The sequence below is a fragment of the Galleria mellonella genome, unplaced genomic scaffold (assembly GCF_026898425.1).
Source record: "Galleria mellonella isolate WM207_F2 unplaced genomic scaffold, CSIRO_AGI_GalMel_v1 utg173, whole genome shotgun sequence".
Lineage (NCBI taxonomy): Eukaryota > Metazoa > Arthropoda > Insecta > Lepidoptera > Pyralidae > Galleria > Galleria mellonella.
Genome location: NW_026442016.1, coordinates 441,060 through 452,609, shown reverse-complemented (window position 1 = coordinate 452,609; position 11,550 = coordinate 441,060). Strand labels below are relative to the sequence as shown.

General features: G+C 34.6%; 1 protein-coding gene across 3 annotated transcripts in view; it reads right to left on the bottom strand.

Moving 5' to 3' along the window:
* Nucleotides 1-2,050: 2,050 nt before the first annotated feature.
* LOC113515687 (calcium-activated potassium channel slowpoke) overlaps nucleotides 2,051-11,550 on the bottom strand; it is an 86,710-nt gene continuing 77,210 nt past the window's right edge. For all 3 annotated transcript variants that reach the window (XM_052893446.1, XM_052893445.1, XM_052893444.1), the window contains exons 21-27: nucleotides 9,248-9,419; nucleotides 8,522-8,746; nucleotides 7,152-7,449; nucleotides 6,396-6,532; nucleotides 5,702-5,838; nucleotides 4,550-4,775; nucleotides 2,051-3,641 (exon numbers count right to left, since the gene is read on the bottom strand). In XM_052893446.1, coding sequence (XP_052749406.1) covers nucleotides 3,543-3,641; nucleotides 4,550-4,775; nucleotides 5,702-5,838; nucleotides 6,396-6,532; nucleotides 7,152-7,449; nucleotides 8,522-8,746; nucleotides 9,248-9,419 — 1,294 coding nt within the window. In that variant the 3' untranslated portion in view covers nucleotides 2,051-3,542. The remainder of the gene's footprint in view (nucleotides 3,642-4,549; nucleotides 4,776-5,701; nucleotides 5,839-6,395; nucleotides 6,533-7,151; nucleotides 7,450-8,521; nucleotides 8,747-9,247; nucleotides 9,420-11,550) is intronic.

The window sequence follows — 11,550 nt, the reverse complement described above, 5'->3', positions numbered from 1 at the left end:
TGCATACAAGTGGTTCACTGTAGGTACAGTCACAACAAAATGTGTTCGTAATTTTTTCATCAACGATTTCTTATCTACTTTCCATCATGATAAGAACTAGTCTATACCATTTCAATTGTATTATAATAAAGTGGGCCACCCATTTATGTTTTGTACCTACAGCGGGACGCTTGAATGTAGTTTGAGTTCTACAGGGATACTTACTCATTTGTTACGGTACTCTAAATATTAGGTACCTACCTAGTTTGGCGTCTAGGGCTCCAGTGGCATGCATGCAGTGGTACACTACTTACCAAAATACCAAGCTCCAATTAGAACTAAACGATTATATTCGGGGTCTGAGGTGGTCAGTTCCCTATTACTTGCCGTAAGCTTGGCAAACATTTGACGAAGCCAAGTCAAAATGCTTGGCCAAATAAGCCAAGTAAACTTTTTAATTAATTTTAAATAGATTTTTTTTTAAATAATTTACTTTGGACAGACCGATTACTTTCGATTTATAATTACATAAATAATCTATCGTGCACAACCTTCTCGAAATTTTTATATTCGATACATTCGGCGTAGTGATTTGCTATGTATGTTTATAATAACATTAGAACTTTTTGAATAAATATTTAAATCACGCTCCATACATAACTGCATTTACTTATTAATTTGAAAAATGTAATATGTTCATTCAACAATACATACATCAATATATTAGTGTAATAATAATAATATGTAAATATATTAATAATAAAAACAAGTATATAGGTATAATACAAAATGATTAAATGGCTCTTATATTTAACAATGTAATGTCAGATGTCTAATATAATATATAACAATTTACATAATTTGTTGAAACGTTGAAGTGTCTACTTATTTTCCACGCAATTGCAGTTAAGTGTGGAGACCACCATTTACAGTTGGGGGACAATTCGTTTCTCTGTTGTTCATTCAGTACTCGCCACACAATTCGCCCCATAATTTTTGGGCTGTAAAGAATTTTGTACTCGGTAATACATGGCCTGAGATGGGGGGGTGTATGTTACAAAAATATTATGGCAGTATGTTTGCGTTCAATTCCATTACAAACTAGGGTTCCGTATTTCTGTTTTGGACCGATATGCTATTTTTAGACCATATAATTTTGATTTATTTTGAATACATCCACATTAACCTAGGTAGTAGCAATTAAGGCCGGTTTTGCCTATTCTATTTGAAGGATGAAAATGATACTATTATGACGTGATAAAGGATTACTTATATACAGGATGTTTGATAAATTATTCTTTATACATCATTAAACTTTCCTACACAATATCAGTAAAATTGAGGTATTCCTTTAATTATTAGATATAATTAAATTAATTTGGTGCTATTATGCGTGCGATCGATATTTAGAGCTGCGGGGTATTTTGTATTTACCTAAATATATATATATATAAATATATATATATATATATATATATATATATATATATATATATATATATATACACTAATTGTATTTTCATCAAACATCTTGTAATATTTATTGCGTTACGTTGTTCAGATGTCTTGCATGATGATCGTTCTAATGTGAGGCGAATATTACTATATATCTAGTAAATTCTAAAAAGTACCTCTAACCAACTGCACGCTACGCATTTTGATCGTGTCATGCTCCAATATGCCATGCAGTCGATTAAAAGTGTTCTTATCTAATACAATTAACATAGTAAACTATGAAGAATCCACATTCGTCAAAGCACCCGGAGTTAACACTAAATACATCGTAGGCTTCAAAAGCCCTATTTTATAACAACGACGTCTCGAAAATAATATCACACATGTACAGCAAAATTACACTTTGCACATAGCGTCCCACACAATAATACCTTCATAGAACATACATTCACACAATGGCAAATTTTCATTATTTGTTTTCGTATAATTTGTTTCAGTTCATAAGAATCATTTTTATGTGCAGCGCCTTATACCACGTCCACTTTGACAATCCCCCACCCAACGTTAGGGAAATGTTGTAATAAACAAAGTAACAAAAAAAAAAAAAGAAAAGAAATAAAAACAAAGCTTAATAGTTTTATTAAAAAAATAAACAAAATATGACACTAAAATGTGAATAGTTCAACTAAAAGTCTAAAAGTACAGTTGCATTTTCGTGTAGATGTGACAGTAAGTTGCAGGTACACGTTGCACAGATTAACACGAAAATGGTCAACTAATAACTAACTATAATAAATGTATACATAATGTGTAAAAAGATGAGTCTATGAACAATGGAAATAATGGTGTACGCAGGTCGCTACCATAAAGATTTGTTGTAAAAAAAAAAAAAAAATATGCGAGCCCTTATAACTAGAATTTGTGAATTCAGTACGAATTCAACAAAACGATAAAATAAAATTAAAAAAAAAATCTTAGCTATATTTAAAGTGAGTCAATAACAACATAAAAACATAATCGACGTGTGAAGTGCTTAACAATCAATCAGTCGATGAAATTTTTAAATGCTTAAAATATTTATATTTTAGCTTCGTAAATATAGCGCCTTAAATACGTGATGCGAGAAAAACTACTGAATAAGGAATGGATATTCTAAATAAAGAGAAAAGCTATATACATCAATATATAGTAATATGCAATATCATAAAAATTGTCCCACGAACATATCTACTTCTGTCATGCAATTAAAAGTTTAAAAGGTTCCATTAATATTGAGCATTTGATCTCCTTTAAATTAAAAATATTCACCATCACCATTTATAAGATGTCCTACACTCGTTTGAGTGGTAACATACCGGTTAATACCTTACCTACTCTCTCGAAAAGAAATGTGCAGTGTGCCTTATGTAACACAGAGCGAAGCAATCCAAACTTGTAGTAGTTCTACTATGCACTGCCCGCTATATGTAAACGACGCGATATTATTCGTCCTACTAAACAAATTTCACCACTAAAACTCTGAAACACCGAAAGCTCGCCTAACATTTATTAAATATGATCAATGATCGACGAATACAAATTATGGATTGTATCACTCTGCATATATTTTCATACTTGTAGTCGGTACACAGGTTTTATATGAGGCCGGAATGGTGCAATTTGTATTTAAATAAAAAAAAAAATCGGGCGACTAAAATACTGCATGGACAATTAAACGTGAACGAATTCGGGCTAATCCTGGTTGGTTAGGTTGTACGAGTAACATTGATATGTCGCCAACCTGTTTTGAAATCTGCTCCAATTGCAGTCAATTCGTTGCCCAATTGAAACCACAAAAAAAAGAGGTCGACCACGTGTCTTCTAAGTGCATCAGAGTTTGTGAGTTGCGGTGCTGTGTCCGTCGTGTGAAAACTGTGGGATATGTAAAGAAAGAAAACACTAGGAGGGGTCCGCCGAGTCGGTCAGGGTTGGATTGTCGGAGTGTTGTGTGTGCGCGGGCGCAACTAGTCCAGGGCCGGAGCGTCCCTGGGTCGCTAGTTGCGGCCGCGGACGGCCCCCGCCTAGATGTAGGAGTAGGGTCCGTCTGTGAGGGCGCTGCACAGCAATAGTCAGGAGGCGTCGTCCTTGCCGCCGCTGCCCGTCGCCGAGCCCGCGCGTCGGTTCGATCGGTACTCTACGCCCGGGTCGAATTGCATTAGGACGAACACCTGCGAGGAATATATTATTTTATTATAAAAGACAAAGGCAGGGATTATATGTAGTTACTACTGGGTGTGACAATATCTAATCGCCGCTTAAAGACAGCATTTGGCTGTCACAGAACAGACTACCTTTAATTTACTACAGAACTATTTACGTATTCCTAAAGTGCTAACTGGGCACGCTACCTTCAGCAGTCTTCATTTCACGTGTTACCGTCGAGATATTATGATTTTATGTCAGAATTTAGAAATTTTAACGACATTGAAGGACGTAAATTTTATAAGATAATTCTGATATTATACACTTTACTAATATGTATTTAGGATTCTAAATTGCCTGCAGTTTTTTATCTAAGAATTTTGCTAGTAATAGGGGGCTATTTCTCATCCTTGTTAAGTTTTTGTTAGTTTTTTTTTGTTAGTTTTTGTTAGTGTGCCCCATTTTTGTTAGTTTTTTTTTATATATAGATGATAATGGAATGGTAGCCCCGCTCGCACTATCGATATACACTGGCGGTGCACCAGTAAGATATGACAGATGAGGATGAAGCAGGTCAGTTAGTCCATCGTGACGAATTCAACAATAATTAGCCACGATGGTTTTCAGGGGGAACCACGTGGAGATCGACCCAATTGGGTATATTGCTAGCAATGGGCCTGTTAAACCCCATTACTAACGATTCCTTTCCCCCATTTTTGCTAGTGCAGCCATTTGTTCGGCTTCCCCCTAACTCCCCTGTTTTGATTGGGTCCTGCAACCTATAAACTGTCACAATCATCATCATATCAGCCATTATCTGTCCTCTACTGATCATAAACTTACCCCATAGACAGCCATAAGAAACAGTCCCACGCCACCTGCATCTTGCACAATGCTTTAACAAAAATGGGAAAAGTCACGATGATGAGTATACCTGATCAGTGGGCAGTAAACTGAAGTCATCAGGTGGGTTCGTGATCACATATCGCTTGCTGCTCGCATCGCATGAGGACGACGTGTCCCGGAACCTGTAGAGGCCTATACAGAGCATCCCGTAGGAGCGAAGCGCTGCCACGAACAGGTCACCGTACTTGCCGGCCTCCCCGAATTGCGCGAGCGGACCGTCGTAGAGGGATATCTGGCCAACTCTACACCGGTCTCTGAAAAGATCACACAATATATAGTAGACTAGCGACTCACCACGGCTTTGCACATTTTTTTTTAAGTAAAATATAGCTCATATTACTTGTTGATAAGGTAAACTTTATATTCTTTAAATCTTTAATATTTATTAATTATTGTAAAATTTATTTTTTATTATTATAAATAAAACCTTTCTTTCTTTAATATTAAGTTTAAATATATATTGATCTCTGATAATAATAAAGAATCATTTGATATTTATTATTTAGTTTTTGTAGTTTGTAGGTAGCCACAAATGTGTTGAATGAATAAATATATGCGTATTTTCTTTATAAACTGTATTCGTATAATTCTACCGTTCATTTCTATCGCACTAAAACTTTAATATATTTTTAAATGCTGGGAATGAATATCATAGTATTCTCATTGGTATTAATTTAACCATCACTTTGATATGTTCCACAGCGACGTCTACTTTCAAACTAAGATGTTTTTGCTCATGCTGGTACTATGGGTACAAGATAACTGATCATCACATCAGCCGTTGACTTTCTACTGCTAAATTCTCTCGTAAGGGAAAGTTTCATCAGCAGCTGCCTTGCTTGGCTGGTGGGTTGGTATCCGCAGCTAGACTTTTGGTGATGTTTTCAGAGGGACGCTAAAGCCTATCCCTCGATCATTATGTTACCCACGGGAAAGGAAGAAAATTTATGCACATATTTAGATATATTTTATTCGTATATACATAGGTATGTATTACACACAGAAAAAAACTAAGATCAATACAAACAGATTTACTCATAAATACCATTGTTTGTACATACGGAAGTCGAACTTTTCGGATGGTAAGACAGTGTACCAAAACTGCTGTATCACTAAGGTCGTCCATTTTTTTTGTTGGTTTTACATAGATAAATATAAAGAGTAACAAAACTGATCTTACCTGTTAGCTAAACTCTCTGGCGTCGAGTATCCCCCTCGGAGTCCGGCTCCCTCGGCTAGGATCAACTCCAGCTCAGGAGTAGCGCCGCCCGTGATCAGCGAACGGATCAGCGTTAAGGCATTCTGATTGAAGTAGGTCTGCACCAACATAAGAACCACTTTTAACATCGCTATCATTTCAGTCCACTATTGGAAAGAAACTTTCTATCTTAGAATGTCTTTATAATTGATCAATTGACAGTTATAATCTCTTTTAAAAAATTTTCTAGTAATTTTACTTTTCTTCTCTTGAGAAGAGAAATAAACTTCTAACTATAGAAGATACCTTAGGTTCTCATTCATTTGCTTCACTTTGTGAGTAAAGATATTTAGCCGGGATTTAGAAGGCCCAAATATAGTAGACCAAATTATGTTGTATTAATATTTTAAAAATTAAATTTTAAATAAGAGCTTGGATTAGACTTACATTGAAAGAAAGAGTTATCTACTTTCAGAATGTTATGTGACTTAACCTCCTTATTAGATGGACTTTTTGTTGTTAATTCCGAATCACATATAATTATTTGTGTCATACTAAATGCGGACAAATCTAAATAGAACAATGCGTCCTGAATTTTTGAATAATTATTCAGAATATGCCAAAGGCTTTGGTTTACTGGTTGTCCCTTATAAAGTGGTATTATTATGCCACTCACGGTAGACATGAGAGAGTCGAGCACGCTGACCGCGAAGGCGGTGCCGCAGGCGAACGGCTGCGTGAGGTACAGCTCGGTGTCGGGATCATCGTCGTCGTCCTGGTCCAGGAACTGTACGTTGCTGTCGTTCACCAGCTCTGTGTGACCACACAATTTTCAATTAAAATCCTGCATCACAAAATTCGCCCACGCTAATCTCCGAAACCGTGCAACCGATTTTTATGAAATTTCGTTAACGTGTATCGTTTGAACCAACCTAAGAGATATTGACAGTTTTTATCTTAATAAGATTTCTTTTATACAAACAGAAATGGGAATCGAGTTCATGATTCTTTTACATAGAAAGTGGTAACCGTTGTTTATAGATATAAAACATTACGGATATTAGAGAAAACATTGTAACGCCCGTGGCAACTACTGTGTATTGTACCAGTCGTCCTGATTCGGTAATTTTAATTCCATTTTTTAAAACGTAACACAGCCATAAAAATACAACTGGTTGGAATCAGAAACACAAAACATCTAAGGCAGAGATATTGTTACAAAAGTTAAAAAATAACAGGAGATTCTTTTTATTCAGTAGTCTAAAAAAGCTAAGAAGAATAAAAAGGTTAGAAGTATCTATTCGAGATTTCAATTGAAATACAATGACGTAATTGATGTCTGTTTGTTGTTACTTTGTCATGAGCAAAAGGGCTGCATGGATTTCGAAGTTTTTCTTTATCTATAGCTATAACCAACAAGAGTAGTACATACCAGTAATCATAGGCACATTGGCACCGTAAACCGATCCTCTCCGCTGCAACAGCACGGGCGCAGGTGCAGTGCCGCTGGGCGGTTGCGTGGTGCTGCTCCCGTTGGTGCCGACTCCCGCACTCAACACTCCTATGGTGTCGTCGAACGTCATGGCTTTGATGTTCAACGAAGCCAAGATAGCTTCCTTGTCAGCCAACGTCGGGTCATCATTCGATGGCACCTTCGCTGACAGGATGCAGCACATGTCACATAGGTTGACATTAACTGCACGCAAGTCGGCCCGGCTTAGCGGTGAACCCTGTGCGAAAAGATTTATAGTAAGGACTTTCAAAATAGCTCAAAATTGAAGACAAGAGTCTTGAAACAGCGCTTGTTGCTAGTGATGGCTTAAAGAATGGAAACATGACCTAAAACACTATTATATTATATTTATATATCTACACGAGAAAATTTCATAGTTGCTCTTCAAGCTGTGGAGTTTTGGAATTTCGAATTTGAAAAGAAGACACTCGCACACGAACTAACGTAAAATTATGCCAAAAACGATTACACACCTACGTGAGATAAAATTAGTAAGAAACTATGGTACGGAAGTATTTAAGTCGATTGGTACACATGTATGACTGTAACTACTAATAAACTGTCAGTTTCATATTAGGTTTGCTGGAAGAAATCTATTTTAGAGATAAGCTCGCTTTGTGCTCTATTGTGTGCTTTCTTCTATTTCAATAACCTTTTGTGTACAATAAAGAAAGAAAGAAAGAAGTAAACTCTGCCGATTGCAAAAAAAAAAAACATTTTAATCGATTTCGAATTTGATAAGATATCACGTAAGATATAACATATGAACAAAACATATTGTTGAAATGAAAACTTTCAAAGATATTTTTTTTGTGACATGAGTGATTTTTTGTGACAAGAACGGCTTAACAAACAATTCCCTTGGATAAATTTCTTTTATACATAATCAGTTTGAATTACTATTGTATGGATAAAAAGGCCATATTTTGGTCAAATATTTACATTTAATCTTTAATTTGTATTTTAATTATCATTATTATTTTTTCTTTATGTTTTTATTCCTCTTGTTTGTTTATTTTTTTTTGTTAACTCTTATTTTTGTATCTTTGTGTACAGCGCCTTATATCTATATTGTTGCTACTTGTAAAAACCTATTAGTGGCTTATTTTGTTATCCTAAAACTGTATCTATTTGCTGTATTGTAGCCTTGGTTTTCCTATAAATAAATAAATAAATACAATTTATAACAAATATTGTGGTACATACTCACTGATAAGTTTTTATAAATTAAATAACTTTTATGAACAAAAAGTCATAATTCAGTCGTTATATGAAATACTACTACTCACATTCAGTACAGATATCTTCGGTAAGTTTTGAAGCATCTTCCATTCTCTTCTAATGTACTCTACGCTGCCGACGATCACCACGTGTTTGAGTTCGTGGTAGTGAAAATTGGACGCTCTTAGCGGCATCACCAGGTTACGGAGACCGATGAGGGGGGAATCCGGGTCAGCGAACAGGCACACTACTACGTGTCCGTTGAGCACCGTCATGGCCGCTTGGTTTCTGTCCTGTTAAACAGAAAGAGCGGTGATTCCATTCTTTCTTTTGTTAAATCCTAAAGGAATATATACTGGGGGCATTTGCTTCTCAGTCTCGCATGTAATTCTGTTATCTTGTACTCCAGATTATAGCGAAGATATGGGAATTAAATTATTAGGTACTGTGGCAATGCATCCATTGTGGAAATGTTATAAGGTTTCTTAGATGTTATGTGATATTTTTTTTCAAAGACACCAAATCTACTAAGGTTTTTTTTAGAATAACGATGATAGCAGAAATCAAACTACTCTCACGTATGTCTATAGCATAAGAAGTACCACTCGCATTTTGCCAATTGTAACGATGAAGTCAGAGTAATGAGTAATTATTTCCGCCATATCTCACTCTTCAAACAATATTCAATCAACCTGCTTGGCAACGGAAGAACATGCATAAGATAGAAGAAACCACGCAGACGAGCTTGTATAAGGTGTCCCTGTAATAAGATTAAATTATGGAAAAATACGTACCAATATACAATCCTCCAGGTTCCTGGCGGGACTCCAGTGGAACATTCCAGTGGAGTCGTACTTCATTTCAGTCTTTTCAAAGTCGAAGTCTTTCGACTGGTCATCCGCCAGGCCGGCTGGCAAACTTACACCGTTGCTGTTTTGGTTACCACCGCTACTCCTGCTTGTTGGCCTAAGGAACCCAAATAATCGTATTGAAATAATATTCTTGTAATGCCACGTTGGACGTCACTACTTCGAACTGCCTTAATAATTTAGACGAGTAATGAAACGAAAAACTGTTACTCGATTGAAATCAGCTGAAATTTTGTTGAGATCTATTTAGCTACTAAATTACTCGTCACTGGACTATATTACTAAAACAGTCCAAATTAGAGATTAGTATATCTGTGTGCGTTTGTGTACAGTGAGTTTTATATTTTATAAAATGTTTTTATTTTGATTTTTTATGCAATCCTATTACGAGATACATGTAAATGAAATTAATGTAATGGATTTAATAATAGTGTAATTAATAAGAGACTATTCTAAAAAAAATCTACCCATAATAAAGTCACGTAGAAGTATGTATTTAAGAGTAATCTAAATATAGGTAGGAATATTATGTTTTTAAGAAAATTCGTGCAATTATAATGACCATCCATTTATTTATATATTATGTAAAGTATTATAAAATGAATGAATTTGTATATTTTACTAAATATTAGAAAATAATACTAAAACTACTGTAGAAATAAGGAACATTTATGATTTAATGTCTTGATATACAATAGTAACTAAATATCGATTTAAGATTACTTTTTTTAAATATAAAATCCTGACCAATTTACAACCAATTAAATTAAGATGCATTGATGGGCTTAGTGGCAACTCAATTTGTTTTATTTCTGTAATTATATCGAATGGATAATATAATTTATCACATACATGTTTGACACCTATTTATCGATGAAAAAAGTGTGTTTAATAAATCTCTTCAGGATCCTATTATTACCTAAGGATACGCCATATTGGAACAAAAATTGTAACAAAGAACAAAAGACATATATCTAGGATAGCACTTAATATTTCAATTTAAGGGTAAAAGTGGTTGGTAAAGTTTTAAAATTCTGTCAATTCAAATTGTATGCGTAGGTTGGTAAGGAAATATCGTAGAGTAGAGATCGTGTATAGGACGAAGGAACGTGGGGAGTCTCCTTATAGTTGACCAATATATAAAGAAGAAAAAGGAAGTGTACGCAAAAAAGTACACAGAATCCCATATAGTCGACGACACTAGGGAACCATTTAATAAAGCAGCGGATATATATAGTTATATGAAAAGACTGTATTAATGCAGCTTATGATTATGACATACCGGAATAAAACAAATTGAGATGCCCAATGAATTGTTTCTTATACTTTTGAGTAAGTACGTATGTACGAGTATGTAGTAAAACGTGATATTGATAAAAACGAGACAAAAAATGTGAAATCATGCTGTCTCTACAATACCTACATAGAACAATAGTGCCGTGCTGTATCATTGTGCAAAACTAAAATATTACAATACGTAAGAAAAAAAAAAATAGATAACCTACTGTTGTATTAAACGTAAATTCGGTAGATAAACAAGGACATACGATAAATCCGAAGCAAGCACTACTAACTACTTTATACGAGGATAAAATGAAACAGTTTTATTTTGCTTAAAAGGCCGGAATTAAGTTGTCAAATATATTATCATGAATTTGTATTATATTTGATATTATAATTTATAGCTAATATTGAAACTAAATTTAGAACTTATTTTCTTTTCATCACAAATCACTGAGCAAATGTCTGTAATGTGAAAAATACATTATTTATTATATTATAATAAATAATAGGAATTGTATTTACAATTATAGTTATAGATTTTACAAAATTGTTAATTAATATTATCAATATAATATATCGGGCCCTATAAATCACGATTAATATAATAGTTGCTATTTATGTATGAGTATGTAAATATATTTATATCATTCGCTGTTTTTGACACAATAGATGTGATTATGAGTGACCGGTATAGTGCTGTCAACCGTTGAGAGTGGCGGGAAAGAAATTGTTGCAATACACTCAATCACCACCACATACCACCACAATAACCACGTGGTTTTCCCTAGAAATCATCATGATTTATAATTGTTGAAATCGTTGCGATGGGTCAACTGACCTCCTTTACCACTGGTGCCCCACCAGTGTATGTATACTGAAAACGCAAGTGGGGTCTATTTCATTTAATATAAGTTAGGATATAACCTACTCGCGTACCAAATTTC